At 42.0% G+C, this 21,024-nt stretch overlaps 1 protein-coding gene across 2 annotated transcripts; it reads left to right on the top strand.

Annotated features, from left to right (window-relative positions):
* Positions 1–322: 322 nt before the first annotated feature.
* Positions 323–19,210, top strand: LAYN (layilin). 2 transcript variants are annotated; one of them, XM_044997341.1, is made up of 9 exons: positions 323–464; positions 3,292–3,589; positions 6,710–6,867; positions 7,381–7,419; positions 7,783–7,866; positions 9,164–9,266; positions 11,157–11,957; positions 12,520–12,595; positions 16,572–19,210. In XM_044997341.1, the coding sequence occupies exons 1-7, from the start codon at positions 383–385 to the stop codon at positions 11,515–11,517; spliced, it is 1,125 nt and encodes a 374-aa protein (XP_044853276.1). In that variant the 5' UTR covers positions 323–382; the 3' UTR covers positions 11,518–11,957; positions 12,520–12,595; positions 16,572–19,210. The 2 variants fall into 2 exon arrangements, with proteins under 2 accessions (XP_044853276.1, XP_044853275.1); XM_044997340.1 differs by having other exon boundaries at positions 11,157–12,595.
* Positions 19,211–21,024: the final 1,814 nt, after the last annotated feature.

Below are 21,024 nucleotides of genomic sequence, written 5' to 3'. Positions count from 1 at the left end.
GGGAGGAGTATGGAGTGTGAGTACTGGGCTCAGGGTTGGGGGCAAGGTGGAGATGGCAGGGGTGTAAGGGGATGGAGCAGAGGTTGTAGGGGCGTCTGGGGGTGGGTGTGCAGTGGGACGGGTTGTAGGGGCGTAAGGGAGCGGGGTGTGTAGAGAAGCTGGGGGTGGGGGCCCGGGGGCTGCGCAGCGAAGCCGAGGTAGCCCTGCCTGCTTGTGCTCCGGGGTGGGGGGGGGGTGTCAGGTCCTCTTCCCTTGGCCGGTCCGTGGCCGGGGAGGCGGGGCCGGCTCCGCCCTCTCGCTCTCGCTCTAGCCCAGCCCGGTCCCGGAGCGCCCGCTCGGCTCAGGCGGGAGATGCGGCTCCGGGAGCCCGGCGCCCGCGGCCATGGGACTGGGGCAGGCGCTGGCGGCCGCGGCCATGTGCGCCGCGGTGCTGGGCTGCGCGGGAGCGTCCCGGCTGCTGAGCGGTGAGCGGGGCCGGGAGGCAAGCCCCGGGGGGCGGGGAGCCCCACAGGAGGGGTACGGGCGAGGGGGGGAGCAGGGAGCCCTGGGATACGGGGGAGCAGGGAGCCCCAGGGGAGAGATACGGGCGAGGGGGGAGAGCAGGGATCTCTGGGGGGCGGCGAGGGGGGAGCCCCAGGGGAGGGGGTGCGGGGAGCCCCGGGATACAGGAGAGAGGGGAGCAGGGAGCCTCGGGGGGGGGTGCAGGGAGTCCCAGGGGAGAGGGTGCGCGGAGCCCCGGGATACGGGCGAGAGGGGAGCAGGGAGCCCCAGAGAAGAGGTACCGGGGAGCCCCGGTACTGGGGATTTTTCCAAGGAAAGTTATCCTGTTCCGAGTCTAGGGCGCTGAGCGTGGCCGGGACTCGCTTCCCACCGGGTGCAGGGCTGAGAGCCCCAAGGTTGCCCATCGCCCTGCAGGTCTGGGGCTGAGCGGTCCAGGACTCTGTGCCGACGCTGCTGCATCAGCGGCAGGGCTGGGGCGGGAGAGCACAGAGCCAGCGATTCTCCTCGTTTAAGCCAAGTGGGAAGGGAAATGCTTTTGGCTACTTTGCAACTAACATCCAGAGCACGGTGTGGTCCCTGCAAGGTTCTCTGCTCCAGAGGTACAGCCAGCCTGGGTCTGGGACTAGACAGAGATTCCTACCCCTGGGCACTGTTACCAGTAGTCACTCTCCTCAGTTATTAGGGTGTCCCCCCTCCAGTCTCCTGGGTATCTTGCCGCTCCCCCTCTCCCTGGAGGGTTTTAAATGCAGCAGACCCACTCTCCCCAGTTATGTTTGTCGTCCCCAGATTAATTTTTAAAAGACAGCGGATTTTCTCATTTCTATCTTGCAAATTCCCCTTTGGGGATAGAACATAATACTTAGTCCTGCCATGAGTGCAGGGGACTGGACAAGATGACCTCTCGAGGTCCCTTCCAGTCCTGTGATTCTATGACAGGAAGGTGGATAATTTTCAGAATGTGTAAGCAATGAAAATAACATGTTATCTTGGGATGGGGCCTAGTAAATTTTTTATCTTTATTGATACGTGTCTGTATTGCATTATATGTGTGTACAGGAATTGCCATACTACATCAGAGCTGATCTTTTAGAGAAAAGTGCAAGAAACCCCAGAGTGGATGGGTATAGAACGACACACAGAGAGCTTGTGAGGGGAAATGAAGGCATGCTGCAGGAATCCCTGATATGTGCACTGAGCTCAGTGTACCAAAGCTGAGAGATGTCTGATCTCCTCCTGTATGCAGCCTGGAAATAGGGACAGAACACAGCTGCTGGTGTGGAGACTGGACTAGTAGCAGTCCCATGACATGCATCCTTTGACCCTGTGCCTATTGAAGTCAGTAGGCTTTGTTGTGAAAAGCTGGGGAATTTTTATCACCTTTGTGAATAAGTTTTGGGGGAGGGGGGCGGACAGGAAAACCGAGTTCTCATTCCACATTGGCTAGAACTATGCATACAATTGTTCTCTGTTGCCTAATCAATAACATACCCTACGGTGATATCACTATTTGGACAGTTACTTGCAGTGGCGCCTGGAAAGTGAGCAACTACATTAAATTTTTCCTTAGCTAAAAGAAAAGGCAAGTTTCGTTGATAAGACACAGATGTTCTGCCGGTTTGTGAAAATACTTGCTTGGCATATCGAAAAGGAACCTTGTAGTTCATAACTGAAGCTCTCCCTCTGCAGCTCCTTTTTGCTTTTACCACACTCCACAGCAGCGGACCTGGTCCTCAGGGCTGATAGAGTATTGCTTCTTTTTCACCAGCGCTGCCTGTCTGTAAAACTATTAATGGAAAATTCAGGGTTTACCTAAAGACACATTTCAAATGATGCTTTTACTGCATCCCTTGTTTTAATTTCTTTGACAAATTTTAGCAGTCACTGTAATTCCAAATATGCAAGTGAGTGGATTTAAATCTCCAAAACAGAATAGATTTAAATTCCTGTTGCACCAGTGGCCTTGGAAAAAGGTGTAGAAACAAAGAAGGACAAGCATACACCACCACACGTTTTTAGTAGCATTGATTTACAATGCAGAAGTTTTTAACATTCTATCCTTAAATCATACTTATTTATGACTACATAACTGTTTTTTTTCTCCTGTAGATTTACAAGTTGCTAAACTAAATGTATGTTGCATATTTGTTCTTACATGATAAATATTTATTTTCAAAGCTATTTGTTTCAACAATTTAAATATTGGGAATGTTGGGTTATAAAACATTCCAGTCTGTATTTTTTATAGTAAGTGTGTCTATTCTCTTTGATCTTCACTTTGTTTTATGCTCCAAATAAGCCAGGCTGTTACATGCATATGAGAGAGCTTGGCTCATGACTGAAAACAGTCATTGTTTACTTCTTTAGAAGTCTGGAACATTATGCTCTGGAAAGCATATCCTGATTAACTGCAGTTAGTTCCATGAAGCTATTATGCACCTCCCAAGTGGTAAATAATTTTTATTTCTGGACCTGTAAGCACATCTCTGGATCTGAGTGAGTTTCTAGCCAGTTAAATTATTACAAAAGAGCATGGTTGTATCCTAGTGCAGCATATCTCTCTCTTACAATGTTGGACATATCCGTTGGTTCTCTGGCACAACATTCTAGTGTGGGAATCTTCTCCTCTGCAAGGAATTGCTGAGGTTTCTTTTGCCTATTTGGAGTTGTTTATATAAACTGCCACACAATGCAAAATTCAACAAGTATTAACGGTATTTGCTTACTCTTTGTACTAATCATCAGCAGCTAATGCATGCAGTCTCTGTAATTGGCTTATTTCTGTTTCTGTAGGGCAGACAGTTTGCCGGGGTGGAACTCAGCGACCGTGCTACAAAATCATTTACTTTCATGATGCTTTGCGCAGAATCAGCTTTGAAGAAGCACACCAGACATGCAGAAGAGATGGTGGACATTTAGTCAGTATTGAATCAGAATCAGAACAGAGACTGATTGAAAAATTGATTGAGAGTCTCTTGGCTTCAGATGGAGATTTTTGGATAGGACTTAGGAGAAAAGAGGAAGACGTGGACAATAGCACAGAATGTCAGGGCCTGTATTCGTGGTCTGATGGCAGTACATCCAAATTTCGGTAGGTACCTGAATATAAAAATGTTAAAAATCTATAGTCTTAAAGTCCTAGCTAAAATGTATACAATAGAGGGTAAACTGATGTTTTGAAATGAAATTCCCTAAACTTCAGGACTCCTTTTTTCCTCCTCAATGATAGGACTTACTCTCGTTGACTGCAGCAGGAATAACTTTTATCCTTTTGAGGGAGGATACAGCTTGAGAATTGCATTGAGTTTATCTTGAACAAAGGTAATGAGACTCTTTGCACTACCTGATAGATCTCTTGTCTCATGGCAAGTGGAACCATAATGCTCACTGTAATTATTCCCTTATAAGATTGTGGAGAGGAGACTTCCAAGGAGTATGAGTTTTGCAGGAGATGGTTTTGATACATTAACATCTTTCAAACACAATTGAACCAAAACTGTGTGTGTTCTCAAGTCTTGCTTAGTCCTCTTTTGATTCTGATCTTAAGTCACAGTTTTCTAGGTGAACAGCAAATAATCTTAAATGAGAACTCATCCTTATGAACTTTGTATTTGCCTGGGGTAGAAATAGAGTAACAGATACTCCAAATGCTGCCAGATTAATGATAGTCTTCGCAACCACATGCCAACATTGCAGTGAATTTGCTGGTTCTAGTTTTGCCAAGGGTGCAGTTCCTATTGAACCTTTAATTAAAATTATTTAAAAAAAATCAAAGCAGGGATGCCATTCACTAATTATCCTGCACATATTGCAGCATTTACTGTGATTGAACCCATCTATTTCGTTTATTAGCCCAAGTGTGATTAAATACTTTATGACAACAGTTAAATATATATGGCAATGTCTTAATTTGAGCTCTTGTTACTAAGAGTTATGCACTGAAATAATCTGTTTCTGTAAGAGCTATGCTTTGGAAGCCACAGTAAGAAAAAGGTATTGCTCTTCCTTCCCTACTTCTTATGATGAGTTTGTTTACAGAGTGGAGGAAAAGCAGATGTTGATCTTTTCCAGCAAGCAGAGAGGAGTGCACATCTTCCTTTTGAGATGGAAGAAGTGAGATGAATAATGGCGAAAGATACTCACAGTTTGTTACACTGAAACCAGATGACAGGAAAATCAACCATTACATTCAAACACTTGTGAGGAACTACTGGTCAAGGGACAACATATAGGCCATAAGGTCTGGGCAGTGTTTGGGGGAGCTACTAAAAAGGCGAATTCTGTGCCATCTTCTGATCTGAATTTAGACCCTAAAAAGAAAAATATGTATCAGCACTTAGCATCAGGAAAACGCACTTTGAAATGTAGTCTGTTAAATGCTTTGAGAAGGAGGTTATCTGATGTGCTTACTTATTCTACAGTGAGTTGCACACAACCTGTTACAGACGTGCTGGGAAAAATATTAGTTACTCGTGAAGTCGGAAAGTGTCTTCTGGCATAATGGAAAACTTGCTTAACATGACATTTCCTTCCTCTGGAATTATGCAAGATAAGCTGGTGACCTCTGCCCCATTGCTTGAGCTTTCCCCCCCCCCCCCCCCACGTCTCAATGGCACAATTTAAAAGTGAAGTCTGAACCTCGCTTCTGAATCTCTCAGCTTTTCTCGGTTTGGCATGCATCCTCATCACTCAGGGAAGGGAAAGCAAATCAGGATTTGAGCTCACACTCTTTGGGACTCTCTGCAGATAGGTAGCTCAGATAAGAACCTATAACAAATCTCCAAGAAGTGGCTCTCTCTTTATGTTCTAAGGACAGTTAGGGTCGTGGAACACTAATAAGATGCTCAGCCATAAGTAAGGCTGGATGAGATGCATCTGCTTTTAGTGCTGTTTGCTAGGACACTTAAGTTCAATAGCGTAATATTTTTCCCCTGTGGTCCCTGGGAATGTTGGTTATGGAGGTATAGGGCCAGATTCCCTGCTCTGAAAAATGGGCATAGCTCAGTTGACTGCCATTGAGGAAGCCATGCCAGTTTGTACCAAAGGATCTGGCCAAAGATGCTAATGAGTAATACTATTTTAAAAGAGGAACAAAATACATCCCACGTAAATTTACCATTTTTATTGGATCTGAGCTGTTTTCTTTGTAAAGAGACTCACAATCCAAAGAGCAAAATCGCATGCAGTATAAATGTATATAAAAAGAACATCTAGTAATGATTACAAGATTGGTTGGACATTTATCTGATAGTTTCCCTTTTGAAATATTCTGGTATAGTTAGAATTATTTATATTCTAAGGGCCAGATTTCCAGACTCCAACCTAATTGGGAGCAGTTGGGTGCTAGCACTCTTACAAATCAGGCCTTGTAATCTTAAAAGTAATAGTCATCTGAGTCTGATTCCTAAAATGTCTGTACAGTAATTGATATATGACAGAGTGCTAAATAGTAAGGGAATATTTCCTATATTCTTCTTTGAAAGGTCTGTGCATTTTCCAGTGGTAGTGTTTTGCTATTACTGGAAAAAACATCACCTGTAAAGCAGCTCCTTTCATTTTAGTACACTTCTGCCTAGAGCAAAGCAGATTTCCTTTAAGTATTTTTCATTATCTTATAAAATGGATTAATGGTTGCAGCCAGTGGAGTTTGAGACCAGCGAACGTTGGTCATTTTTAACCTGAAAATAAGTAAAGTAAGTCAGAGTTCACCTCTAAGGAGATGAAGGGGGTGAGATACTCAACCCTCATTTAAATCCAATGGGAATTGGGTACCTAACTTCCTTAAAGTCCTTTGACAGCCCGAATATGGAATCCCTTATCTTCCAGTCCTGTGAGTCTTCCGAATAGGAAATACTGTTTGTAATGTGCACAAAAGACTTAGAAACTAGGTTGAGATCAAACTTCTTTTCATTTTGCTCTAAATGGGATTCAGACCACTTTTTTTTACTACTTTACATTTATCGTCAAGAGTTTCTCCATGAGACCCCCATCTTGTGAAAATCTAAACAAAAATGTGAAAATAAACTACTGATAACTGAATTAGTGGGAGCACTGTGTGCATCCAGCTGATGAGAGGGTACAAGTTGAATCGTGTTCAGCATTAGTTCTGCTATCACTGATGTTTGGAATCCTGTGCTATATTCCAGGTCTGAGCTTCTGCAATATCAGGGGAAATGCATTGCCTGATGTGGTGGTTGGTTTATTTTTCCAGGAATTGGTATACAGATGAGCCTTCCTGCGGGAGTGAGATCTGCGTTGTGATGTACCATCAGCCCTCTGCCCCGGCAGGCGTTGGAGGTTCCTATATGTTTCAGTGGAATGATGACAGATGCAACGTGAAAAATAACTTCATTTGCAAATATTCTCTTGGTAATGAGTTACTCTGTATCATGTAAAAATGATTGTACTCTAATCCACAGGGGGATGTATTACTAGTCAGGTGTCACACTGCTAGTCAGGTATCACACATCTGGCTAGTTAGAGGCAAACCATGTATCACCTGTGCTGGGAAACAATTGGTAGAAGGCAGATATGCATTTAAATGGATAAAAGTCCTGTGGAGAGATGGGACACTTCCCAGATCCTCAAAGGTATTTAGGCTCCTATTTTCACTGAAAACAATGGAAGTTAGGAACCTAATACCTTTGAGGATCTGGGCTGCTGTACTGAATGTCCCTGGCTAGGTACTTTGCAAAATGTATGAACCGACTGGCTTGGAAGCTCTCGTTTTTAAAAGTCTTTTTAAAAAGTTCAGAATCTGAAATGGGTCCTAAAGGGGAGAGGGAGGATGCTGTTGTGAGAGCCAATGCCAGCTTCTCTCACTGCATTTATTTGACATGGTCAAATGCATGAGGAAATTTAGTATATGCTTCTTCCTTTTAGAAAAACCAACTGCTGCCTCAGAAGAGAACTCCCAAGTGGGTGAGTTAAAGACAAGTGTTTGATTTGCTGACATGGTAATTTTTGGTAAAAATATTCCTAGAGGATCTTTACACTTACCTGAAGTAATGAAAATTGACCAAAGAAGTTGCCCCTCAGTTAACATTCCCTTCTGTTTATCTCAAACCCAAGGTCCAGCAACCAGGTCTGACATGGTGTTGCTGCCCAATCTGGAGTCCATTGCTATGCTACGGAGCTCTGAGCAAAAGAGAATGAGATCAAAACACTCACTGTATCTGGCAGTGTCCTAAATCCCTTATTTTTGTCTCGTTTTTAATTACTCTCTGGAGTTCATTCAATGTTTAACCCGTATCTTCAGTATTAACCAATCACTCCCCCCCTCAGATGTTGTCACAGGGTCCTTGAAGCCAACGTTCCCAGAAGAACGCATTAAGGAAGATGCCAATGAAACCCTTAAAGAACCCAAAGGTACAGTGCATATACAACAGCTAGCCATTACCATCTGCAGCTATGCATACCTGCTTCCACTGGCCTCAGTGTGATTGCAGATGCTCAGCACCTCTGAATATTGAGCCTCTTATGGTATGCGTACACAGCAAAAGCATGCATAAACTAGCTGACTGTAGCTAGCTTGAATCCAGCTAGCGTGGGTAACAGTAGCAGTGCAGACAGCACAGAGTGAGCTTCAGCGGAGGTCGTACAAGCCCCTCATGGACCCTGGGTACGTACTTGGCACTGAAGCCCATGCTGCACTGTCTTCACTGCTATTGTTACTTGCAATGGCTCCTCGGGTAGGCACAGCTCTTGCTGTGTAGACAAATCTTGTTCTTGGTGTCTGTCTATGAATTTAGAAGCCTAAATGTAGGTACTCATGTTTGATACTTTTGCTCTGAATCTTTACAATTACAAAACTAAATTGGTTGTTTTGGCTATCAAATGATTTATGCCAATGCTGTACCAACTAAGTCAGATATGAAAACACTACCTCAAATTAATGGCCTTGCATTTCAATGTTGCACATTTGAAATGTCAAAGACATTAACTTGTTACAACACTGACTTCTTTCCTTGTATAGATAAAGGGACTTGCATAGTCCCCGTGCCTTTATCTGCGTGAGGAAAGAAATCTAATGAAGATAGGGAGGAAGAAATGTACCACTCAGTCATTAAATAATTCCCACTCCAAAATCCTTATGATGGTTGTTTATAAGCATTTCAAAAGACAACACATCTCATTAGCCTATTCCATTATTACTTTCACATGAATAGATTGAGAAAATGTCAAATAAACATTAGGAAAGTGACATTTTTTGTTTAGATCCTGCCATTTCTCTATTTTGTCAGACAGATCCTACTGAAATGCAGGTTATCCCACATCCTCGTCCTGAGGGATTTATTATACTGGCCATGGTTGGAGATTGGTCCTTCTAGTCCAGTATCTGCTAGTTTGATCCAGTCAGGGAATTCCTATATTCCACCATCCATAGAAGATGGGAAAATTAGGGTTACTATATATAGACCCCCAAACTAGGAGACTCAAGAGCAGAGATTGGTCTGATCTGCCGAGCTAGAGGATTATTCTGTATTTGAAGTGTTGGCATTGAGAGTGGGGTAGCTGCTAATACATTACAAATAGGACTGAAGAAAACCTTTTATTATTATTATTATTATTATTATTTGGCAGTACTACCTTTCACAGGAATAATTTGTGCATGCAAAATTTTTTAAATGGATAAAAGTTGGAATTTCATATTTTTCTCCCCCAGAACCTGTTTTGAGTCTTGTCTACATCTTAATTCCCAGCATCCCTCTGCTCCTTCTCCTGATGGTCATTACAGCCATCTTCTGTTTTTGGCTTTTTGCAAAGAGGCAAGTGGCATGATTGTACAAAGAGTGAACTTCTGTATCTCATCACGCTGAAGAATCCTTTAGCTCTGGGATTAATTAGTTTCAGAATTTTCAACTGAACCCCATAAAATGCACTAGAGAGAATTGGAGTATATATGTCCTGTCTAGTACATTTCTAAAAAGCAGTATGTGCATGTTGAAGGTGACAGACTTTGTGTAGAGTAAGTTTTTTATTAAACCATGTTATGCTATTTTATTAATTGTGTGACATACAATAATCATAAAATAAGGTGATTGATTTGAAGTGTTAGATTTACTAAAGGGAAAAGAAGATGTAATGCAAAACTGACAGATTGGGAACTCCCTCCAAAAGTACCATATAGTGTTGGCTCAAGTTTTCTAACGTTTTGTCCTTCTAACCTTTTGTTTTCCCAGCTCTCCTCCTCACTTTCCCATACATGCAAACAGTCTAACTCTACCATCAGCATTGCTTACCTTGAAATCACGATTCGGACTGTGTTTAAATTAAAACATTTTTAGAAACTAGTTTCAGGACTCCAAAAAAGACTCCTACTGTTTTCTCAGCTGCATTCTTGAATGAGATGAAAACAGGTACTCTAGTATTGAAGTAATAACTGGTGACACAAGAGGCCTAATGTATGTAATAGTATAATTTTTACTGTAATTGTATTGACTCAGCCCCTGCCCTCCCAAGAGTTGATGCCAAGCTATTCTTTGTTTAGAAGCAGGGGTCTTTAGTTCACTACTTTGAATGTAGGGCCAAGCTGGTAGTGAATGAAAGTTACCATCTGCGTGTTTGTTGGCCTATGTAAAATGCCATCTTCCTAGTGGACAGGTGAGATCACATGACCAAAAACAGTATAATTAATACTCATGTTGGCACTTTCAGCAGATGCTAAGGAGTGAATGAACCATGGAGACCAAACTTCCTTTTTAGCCCCAGAGATGATCCTTGCAAGTCAGGGTTGATGGAAGTTGTCAAGATGCAAGTGTGGGCAAAACATGCACTAGCACTGCCGATGGTGCAGTTGGAACTCTGACATTTCACCAGCAATAAAGTCAATTCACCCAAAAAGACCCTGTTTCAAATATCTGTCTAGTGACACAGTGAAAAGATGTTGGCTTTGGAGCAAAAGCAGAAGGGAGGAGGAGAAGGAGAGTGCTTGTCAAACACTTAACTGGGAGATTGTTCCAAGTGTAAGGGCAGCATGATAGAAGGAGCAAAGTCTGGAGCGGGAAAGGGAGACAGAGGAGTAGTTTGTTTGTATAGCTCCTATTATTCGTGGCTCTATAAACGTGAATGAAGGTGCTGTTATACCAGTCTGAGATGGTTTAAACACTCTGGAGGAGGAATACATGGCACTCAGGCCCATTGCCAGGTCAGACCACTAGAGACTTCCTACATTTATTTTGTTTGTTTGTTTGTAGGAATGAGAGGATAAATAATTACAGCACAAACACTTCAGCACCCTGGCCAGCACCCAGTTGCTGTAATACCTATGGGCACTATATGGGCTAATATGGGCAGCAGTCCTCCTGCCTGTTGGTAGGACAGGTGTGGATCCAGAATAGGATATCGTTTGGTGAGGGCTGGAAGCTGATTCCTCAGAGATCACGTTCTCTGTTGCTCCCTTAATTTGAAGTCAGGATTAGTATATTGCACAAGCGTAGTACAATAGTGAAATGGTATGGCATGACAACGCCAGAAATGTTGCATTCATGTGTCCAACTACAAATAATAATTAAAGTACATATTTCTGAATCTAGGCTATTAATGGCCATTTTCCAGAAATGCTGTCATTAGGCTTCTTGTTAGAGAGATGCAATGTTGGACTGTGCTTATGAAAAAGAACAGACAAGGAATTCAGTGTCTCCTCTTCCTCACTTAAGGAAACGAGAGCGCATGGAGGCGAGTCCAAAGGAGCAAGATGCCTGGATCTCCCCTCACAGGAAGAACAGTCCCAATTTGGAGATTTACAATGTAATTAAAAAACAAATGGAGGCAGATCTGGCTGGGACCAGACCAGATATTAAGAATTCTTCCTTCCGCAACCCTTCTGGGGACCACACGTCTGACAACTTCTCCGGAGATTACGACAACGTGGCTGTGAATACTTCAGAGAGCGGTTTTGTGACGTTGACTAGTACTGAAAGTGGCTTTGTGACCAATGAGATCTATGAGCTGTGCAATGATCAGATGGGACAAAGCAAGGAGTCGGCCTGGGTGGAAAACGAAATATATGGATATTAAGGAAACTGGAAACACTTGGATGTGGGTGACACAGCAAATAAAAACACGAGTAGTCCCCCACACATCATATTTAACAATGAACACAAAAATGGTGTGTCGCAGTGCGTAGTGGTTTCAGATCACCTCTGTGCTCATTCATTTTTTTTAAAGGTTATGTTATTTTAAACAGTTAAACACAACAGAATGTATTTAGCTTGCCTTGCTTCAAACCCCTGTTCAATACTGGGAATGATCTGTCTTGGTCTTGGTCCTTTTTTTCTTTGGAACTACAATATATCCTGAGCTCCAGACATGAAAATATTTCTACATCTTTGCAACTAAAAATCAGTCCAACTTCCAAATTCTTTCATTTTGTTGATGGACCTCATCCACATGGATGTTTTTAAGTCGTACGCCAGCCATCCTTGCTTTCTCCTAGCTGCACCGGAGAATGGTGACAGGTTGGTCATTTGTTTCCATCTCAAACCATGTTTTAGTTGCATGGATTCCCTCACCGGCTGGTTTGTAGTGTTGCCAGTCAGGCGCTTCATTAGGGATTGGCAATGTAGCCCATGGTCCTTTCCCTCCTCCTTAGTCCCGCTAGCGATGCAGGGTTTCTCAGAGACTTTAAATGATCTCATTTATTTATTTAATAATTTTTATTAAAAGAACCAAATAGACAAACGATTTCAGAAATCTCAGCAGATGAGTTGGTGTTGTATGATTGACCGTTTTGCCTCACTTATTCTCCTGGCAAGAGAATGGCAGAGCAGTGACACAAGCAGCACCTTCTCAGTGTTGTGTAGGAGGGAAAGGGCTATTGCAAAGCATTTTTAAATAGCCTCAGAAGTTGCTGCAATCTGATGGGCTTCTGTGTTGGTTTTGCTATCCAGAGTTATGCTAATATGCCTCAGTGGCAAGTTAAACACTGGTTACTTTATTACAGAGTAAATAGCCAGTTACTGACTGATGGATTGTAGATTATATTTTTTTTCCCCTCTCATGCTACTGGATGCTATGAAGATTGATAAAATGACTCTTCTCACTGCATACTGATGACATGTTGCTAATCTCAGCATGGATGAGATTACTAAAAGAGGTGAGTGAATGTTACTGGATTAAAAATATTATTTTGAAGTGTTGCAGGGACGTCAGCTACCCCAACACCCAGTTAGAGGTAATATCAGGATAGGGTAGTGCATAGATCATGGATTTGCCTCTCAATTGAGAGGAAATGATGTTGGCCTACTTTTTTTAAACTTCGTTTTTGAGATGCTTTTCATGAAACCACATTGGATGCTGCTTGTTTTCCTGCATTTTTTTTTGAAGGGGGTTGGAAGAATTGTAGCTTCTGTACCTTAATTTGGTGCTTTAAGATTTCTCAGCCTTTTTCCACACTGTGAATTTTAATACTTCCTCTCATCACACCTTAGTTAATGGATTTCTGAATTCCTCCAAGTCTGCTTTGTACCGGTTGTATTCCTTTTCCTTTCCCTTTCTGTACTGATTATTAGTACGAAGTTTCCTTACTCTCACATCTTCAATCATATGCTGTCCTCATGTTGAAGTTGTTCCACCAACATCTCTCTTCCGGTTAGAATATCTACTGATTCTGAATTTGTCCTCTGCCTCCTACCTATACATAATGAAGGATCTGTTGTCACAATTTTATGATCTTTGACTTTAAATTAAAGTGTAAACTTAACATTTAATATCCACAAGTAGCCATTTGGTCCAACAGAATTTCATGTGGTCAAGAAAAGAGGGGTGCAGCCGTGACATGGGCACTTCCATTTTAAAGTTATCTGTACGTATGGCATCTATTATTTTATTAGATGCTCTCATGCCTCGTGACACTGAGACAATCCAGTCTTTTTACCTCTATCTGTCTAATGGCATGTTTCTTGCACCATTATAGTCTGGCTCCATGACAGTGGCATCTTTTTACATGATTTTCTTATGTCATTTGTTGTCCATCTCTTTTCTGTCTTCCACCAGGTGGTATTGAATCAAGGGCTTGTCTAGGAATACAGTTTTTTGACATCCGTACATGTTCAAACCGCTTCAGCCTTCTTTCTCAAATCATTGTCTCTACAGTCTGCTGGTCAGTCCTTTGTAACACATCCGTGTTGGTTACTTTATCCCCCTAGTGGATTCCAAAAATTCTTTGTGGGCATTTCTGATGCTATGCATTACGTTCTCTGTTATGAATTTCTAGCATCTGCCAAGTTTTAGAAGCATATAACAATGTGGGTATCACAATGGGATTGCATAGCTTTTTCTTGGTTCTTGTGGGAATCTCCCTTTTTCCCCCCCAGATGTTTGCCAGCCTCAAAAAGCTTCATTTGCCTTTCCGGTTCTTGCTTCCAACTCCTTATGGAATAGACCATCAGTACTGGTGGTGCTTCCAAGATGTAAAGACTCATTAATAATGCCATATTCTTCACTATCAATCACGTATGCATCATCATTGCTGACTCCTCTTTCAGTGGTAATGACTTCCGTTTTCTTTTGGCTGATTCTTAATTCTGCTTTGGCAGCCTCATGTTTGACATTGGTAGTAGTCTTTTTCATAGCCTCTTCATTTGTGTCCAGCAGAACAATGTCATATGGAAAGTTGAGATGTTGCAAGTTTTCCTCTATTCCATATAATTCCTATATTATGTCTTCCTTTTTTGCTTTTCACATCGCGTAATCTATCAAATGCAGAAGAGGACAGGTGATGAGATGTATCTCTGACGCACCCCAGTGGTGGTATCAAACCAATTCATCTCTCCACTTCCTGTCCTTACACAGCATTTTGAACCTTCATATACAGCATCTTAGCCAGTCATACTCTCTGGGAGGCTCATATTGTCACAAGATCTTCCATAGTGACTCTGAATGCAGTGAAAGCTTTGGTGAAATGGATTAAGTTTAAGACTAAGCCCTTTCTTAATCATTCATCTCAAAGTAAAGACGTGGTCTAAAGCCTGCTTGCTTAGCATGCCGTTTTTCATTTGTGACCAGTTTGATTCCATTCAGTAGTACACTAGACATCACTCTTCTGTGTACTCAAAGCAGTGTTATTGCTGACCAGTTGTTGGTTTCCTGCTTTGGTAATTGACAGATCACATCTTACTTCCACTTCTCTGGGCAGAATTATTTCTCCTACATTGTTTTTAAAAGTTTATGTAATTCATGTAGTACCACTTCCTCCCCACTTGAAACATGTCAACAATGATCTTATCTTGACCAGGAGTTTTGCAATTTTGAAGCTGCTTAATTGCTTCCTCTATTTCTGCTTCTGATATTTCTAGCAGAGAGAGAGATTTAATTCTTCACTTTTTTCTCCACATGCATTGATTGGAGTGGTTGGCTGTGGTTGGTTGAGTATTTCATTAAAATGTTCTCGCCATCATTCCATTTGTTTTGCTTCCGTTGTTAACAATCTTCCATCTTTGGCTCTTATGACCCATTGTGACTCTGGAACCAGGATGATCACTGCTTGCACACTTGAAATGGTTTCTAAGTGGCCTCTCACAGATGCTTCTCTCGCTTTTTTTGTCAAGCCATTCTCTTACCTTTCCACTACAATTTTCTTTACTACTTTATCTTTCTCTACCAATCCCCATTGCAGCATGTGTTCTTTTGGTCATGTCATCTGTCCTTGCCTCTTTTTTTGAAGCCTTTACTTTTTTCAGTCAATTTTCATGTGAGTGGCTGTATCTGCTCTTCTTTCCTCGATTGATCCTCTTGGTCCAAGTGACGTTATGGCAGTTTCCCAGTATACATCTCTGAAGCGAGCCTATTGTTCCTCTTTATCATCATTCATTACTCACCGTTCTTGGAATCTGTTGGAGAGCTGGATTTTAAAGTCTATCCTGATTCCCAGATCAGACAGTTTCTTCACATCAAATTCCATTTCTTTTCTTATTAGCGTGTCTTTTTAGCTTTATTCTGTTCCAGTGACAAGATAGTAGTTGCTTCATCTCTCCGTGCTTGTTTTGTGTATCCAGCAGCAATGTGTTTCAGTTGCTTCTCAGTAATTCAATCATTTGACTTCCATGTTAGTTTTGTGTTTCCTGTGATGAGGGAAAAGTGAACCCCAGGTGCACAGGTTATACATATTACACAGCTAAGTGTCAAAGTTAGACTCAGGGCTCACAGTTTGTCAGACCACTCTGTTTTATTAGCACAGCGCTCTGCTAATAACACCCAGATAATGTGAGCACCATGCAAGACACAAACTATCTTATTTATGCAGATAAAAGGGCGAGAACTTAAGATAACAAAGGAAGCAGAATCTGATAAATTTACCTGGGCTAGACATGCATATCTTATTTCCTTACTATTACCGATCTTCTTCTAATGTTTTGCCATTAGCACCATTGTTTATGCCTAATGTTTCTTTTCCTGGCACCTGTATTTTAACATTTCTTATTTCTGCTTAAAGGTACATACAACATTTCTTTAATCCATTCTTATTTTTACAATATAATTCATTCTACTTTCACATAAGTAAATCTTTCATCATTGTCCATCTGCCCCTCAGTGCCGTATTTGCACATGCAATGCTTGTATCCCAAGTTGTCATTACCCACTTGGGCATTGGTATCACCCATAACCAGAATGACAACATAAGCATGGAGCTAGTTGAGTACCTTTTGCAATTTAGTGTAGAATGCATCTTTTACATGTTCATTGGTAGGTGATCAGTGATAGTTCCTCCCATCAGAGATTGAAGACTGGATTCTTATTCATGGTGAAGCCCACTTACACAACCATGGCTGTATAAAGGAGCCTTGAAGTGGACATAAGTCCGTTACTTGGCTGTAGTGTAACTGAGAATCTGACCCAAGACCTCTTTCTAGTTATGCTAATGCTGCATATTGGTATATAACTAAATATGAACTCAGGTGAAACCAGAATTAACCAGTCTGATACTGAAAGCTGAGAGCACGTGAGTGAGTTGAGACAATGCCTTTCACTTACGGGAACAAATTCACTGTTTGTTTGAATCCTGGGTTGGTGGGAAAGGTGTTTCCACGCTCAACTTCTTATCCTTCTCATTGTCTGTTTCTCTTTATTTGTAGCACATTTAATAGAGTTTCTAAGCAGCTAGGAGAAGTGCAGAGTACACCCAAGCCATGGAGATGGTATGAGGGAACCTGCCAAATGTCTACTCAAGTGACCCTCCGCTGGAGTTTGTATCTAAATCCCCAATAACCCACAAGTATTTAGATTGGAGCAACAGCGTGATTGTAAGGGATGTACCGACAGCTCTGTGGCGGAATTAAGTTCCTGCTTTATCGACTAGTGAATGCATTAAGATTACAATTAATTTTTTGAGCTGTTGATACATAAGTATGAGGCTTTTGTTACCATGTGAAGCCTAAGACATGGGCTGTGAGATGAACTGAATCTATCTTAATTAACAGCTGATATGTTTTTAAAGCCTTTTGAAGCACAGTACAAGATTTAAGACAGCCCTCTGATCAAAGAATCGGGATTATATATTGGAAATGAAGGTGGGCGTCTTTCTTGTCCCTTCTCTCCAGCATTTTAGCCCATTTAGTCTCTTTTCTACCTGAGAGGATAATGTCAGATATCGCAGACAATGTGGAAAGGAGACTGAAATAAGTGTGTGACTGGCAATTTCTTTATACTGTACTTGTCTGGCTCCTGATTGCATGGAGCAGTGCCCAGAGTTGCCTTGAGCCACCTGAAATTAGTTTGAACACCACAAAGTCTTTCCTAGAAAAGACCAAAACCAAGATGGACAACGTGCAAACTCTGTGGATCTGCCAGTGGGCGTGTATTCTTTGAGAACTGGCTTCCTGTGACTTTTTACTTTAATACTGCCAAAGAGCCCCTTGTCACGTGTCGAAAAGGCATTTGAGGGATTGTAATGAGGAAGCTATGAATCAAAAAGTGACCAAGGAAGTATTCTCATTTCCTATGTATCCGACAACTGACACAGTTAAATCTGACTTACTCCATAATGGCAACAAGCTAGTTTCAGTCCTCATGCAAGTTCTGCTACACAAGCGTGAGCTGTGTGGCTCAAAGCTTGTGTCTCTCACCAACAGATGTGGTCCCAATAAAAGATATTGCCTCACCCACCTTTGATAAGCCAAGAGAGAGGGATTTCCCAAACACAATCTAATTTATCCCAACAAAGCTTTACCATGCTGAACCATCCAATACAGCAAGCCTAGCTGTATCTGTTCTGGGATGCTGATGAGCCCTTGAGCAAGATGTGGCAGGGAGGAGTGGAATCAGAATCTGAACTCAGGAGACAGCAGCACTGATGACTTGGGGTTTACTATTAACTTGATGATCATTAGAGCTTTCTAATGCCTGTGTTTTGCTTGTTTGTATGCAGTCCTTTGAATTTTTGGATTATGGTGACCACGGCTTTGTGTGGTCCACGGGAAGCTTGATATAAATCATGTGGCAAGGTTCCTGTGCTGTTCAGTGCAGCAGACTGGAGCTCCGGTGTCAGCTTCAGATAAGTGTAAAAATGGAGATTCATATTTAAATAGGAACAAAAATGAATACGCTCATGGCAGGTTCCCCTTAGCTTTTGACTATTAAATACCATTTATTTCATGATCTGTATGATGCAGAATGTGTGGTGGGGTTTTTGTTTTTGTTTTAAATGCCTGGCTAATCTTTTTGAGATGGCAGGGGGAAGCTGGAGGTTATTACAGCTGCATAGGCATTTAGGAAGGTGTGGGAGGAAGCTTGGGTTTGTGAGATAAACATGCTAACTGGATGCAAAAATGAGGATCATCTGTGAAATATATTAATGTTGACTCTGAAATTTGCATCATTAACATATAAGTTTAACACCCCATTGAAATGAATTGAGGGACAGTTCACTCCTAAGCTTTTACTTCAGGCTGTCTGCAAACTCAGGCAGATAACCTTGCATTGGTTTGCATTTGGTTCACATTTGGAAAGTTTTGGACACCACCCTAAGAGCCTGAGACATTTGTTTTAAGTTTATGCTTGGGTTGTGGCTCACAATTTTGCAGCAAGGGGTGGATTTTGAGGTAAATTCTGTGGCTGTGGAAGGAGGAAGTGTGGTCTTGACAGATAGCAATGTGTCTTCTGAGAACCTCTTTACAGAGTTCTTGTACCCATTTCGTCCTGCCAGTAACACTTCTGCTGTGAATATGTTCATTGGGTTGGATTATGAAATGTATAGCAGCCTGCTGGGAACTATTATGTCCATTCTTTTCCAAGTTTATCCAGAGAGCTGGCTGCACCAGTCTGGGATTAGACAGTTGTGATCTATCTGTTTCTGCATGCTCTGATATCCCGTCATGGAAGGTTAACATGCTTGTTTTTATGTTCTCACATTGAATGTGTCCAGTTCCTGAGAGATCCCACAGCATTTCATATTGTCTACACTTACACTACTATCAGTCTGATTCTGGAGTTGCACGTATCTCACTGGTCTGACAGTGAACTGAGAGTATTGAATAGCAGAGTGCAGGATACTTGGTGTCTATTTTAAAGGAGAAGAAGAATGGTCCAGTGTTTAGGACACTATCCTGGGACTTGAGACACCTGGGTTCAGTTCTGTACTCTGCCACAGTCTGACCTTGGGCATGTTACTCAGCTTCTCTCTCTCTCCATTCCCCATCTGTATAATGGGGATAATAGCACTGCCCTACCTCACAGGGGTGTTGTGAGGATAAATACATTAAAGATTATGAGATGCTCAGAAACTATGGTAATGGGGGCCAGATAATTACTTAATATTTTAATTCTATTGTCCATACAGACCTTTAGAACATCTTTGGAAGAGTATTTGACTCAATATGTGGTTTGGTTGAGCAATTTTGGTGGTACAGGAAGTGATGCTGCTTATTTATTTGGCTCTTGTTCGTCCTTTTCAAAATTGAATTTTAAAAAATGGTAAATGCCATTAAAGCCAAGGCCTGTCATTCTATACTGGTGGTAATAATACCACCTAGCTCTCATACAACACTTTCCATCCATAGATTTCAGTATAAAGTCTGCATCAGTGTCCTGCTCTCTGCCACAGGAGCTTTGCTTAATCAAGTTCCTGACTTCTAAACACAGAAGAATCTGGACTATAGAGCAGGCAGGAAGTACCACTCACCATAATCCCCAAAGTGATGGCCAGTGGATGTAGTTAGGCTCTAGTCTAAAATAGAGCTCCAGCCTGCCCTTTTCAGTGTCTCTTAGGTAAGAGCTATTTTATAGTCTGTACTTGCCAAGGGTTTCCCTGCAACTGTTGTTGATTTCTCAGAGGAGCATTCCTAATGAAGAGTCTGCACCAGTGTCCCAGGGAGAGGCTTCCATTGGTCTGGTGAGATTCAGTAATAAAAACAAAAATCCCATTTTTTTAGATGTGTACACCATGCTCTGCAGTAGATGCAATGTGCCAGTCAAGTGCCAGTTTCCTGGCTTGGAAGAGCTTTATCTAAAGGCATATTGGCTATAATACAGAAGTGTACAAAACAAGTAGGATGGAGCGGCTCAGAGGCCATTGTGTGATCACTAAAGCCAAAACACTTCAGAATAATTTCACATAATTGGGAAAACCACACCTGCTTTAAACTCTGCTTCCCCTAAGAAGCCTCTAAGGAGCTTCTGGCTTTCAGGTAATCGATCCATCTGTTTTCTCTCCAATTAGAAATCGGGCAGGAGAGGGAGAGTGACACCGTGAGTGAAACATGTCAGGAAGAGAGGTAGATAGGGACATATACTGCTCCACGGGTGAGTCTCTCTGGCTATAAGAGGAAATCTAAATAACTCATGCGCTACGTTCTGCAGCCAAACAAGACTGGCTCTGAAGCATCGGAATTGTCAGTAACTACCGACAGAGTTCATGCAACATTTATTTTTTCTGTTGCACTTAAAAAAAAAAAAAAAAGTCATGAGAGAGAAGCAAAACCAGTTTGCAGAAGCTACCAGGAAGCAAAGATGCGTCAAAGGCTTTGGCAGAAGGTGTTTATATGGGAGTGAAACAACAACAGAAGTGAGTGCAGGACGTTGCTGTGAGTTGAATCTGCCAATATAAACATTCAGGGAGCCCGTTCTGGAGCTGTATGCCACCCATCATATTCATTACAAATATTTTTATGTTTGCAAGTTGCTATAGCTGTTTCTGTCTGTTCATAAGTAGTACAGGTTGGGTTGATAGAGACAGAGGGCCTGTCTTGGATACCTGGCAGTCTGGGAGAGTGCCTACCAAACAGGATTCGGTGGCCTGCCACTGACTTTAGTGGTGCAAGTTCAAGCCCCTGAGAGCAGTCCTTGCCAGAAAGTCCTTGCCACTGCCTACCAAGGAAATGATAACCTGCCAGCTGCTTACCAATGGGAATAATGCTAGGCAATAGCTGCTGATTGGCACTAGAAAAGGGGTATCCACTGACTGGTGCTGGCTAACTTCCTGGGATTCATTACATTAATTAGTGCATTTTAGTAAGCAGCTGTGTATGTGTATTCATTTTTATCCTTCAAATCTTGTTGTAGTCTGTTTTTAGGCAGGCCATAAGCATCTTT

This window comes from Mauremys mutica, chromosome 22 (genome assembly GCF_020497125.1).
Source record: "Mauremys mutica isolate MM-2020 ecotype Southern chromosome 22, ASM2049712v1, whole genome shotgun sequence".
Taxonomy (NCBI): Eukaryota; Metazoa; Chordata; order Testudines; family Geoemydidae; genus Mauremys; species Mauremys mutica.
Note: the sequence above shows the minus strand (reverse complement) of the source record. Positions and strands in the feature narration are given on the sequence as shown.

Excerpts from the sequence above, each read along its gene's own strand:
- LAYN (XM_044997341.1), top strand. The coding sequence starts at position 383 with ATGGGACTGGGGCAGGCGCTGGCGGCCGCGGCCATGTGCGCCGCGGTG. Across the intron at positions 465-3,291 it reads AGCGTCCCGGCTGCTGAGCG|GGCAGACAGTTTGCCGGGGT; the intron begins GTGAGCGGGGCC and ends CTGTTTCTGTAG. Across the intron at positions 7,420-7,782 it reads AGAAGAGAACTCCCAAGTGG|ATGTTGTCACAGGGTCCTTG; the intron begins GTGAGTTAAAGA and ends TCCCCCCCTCAG.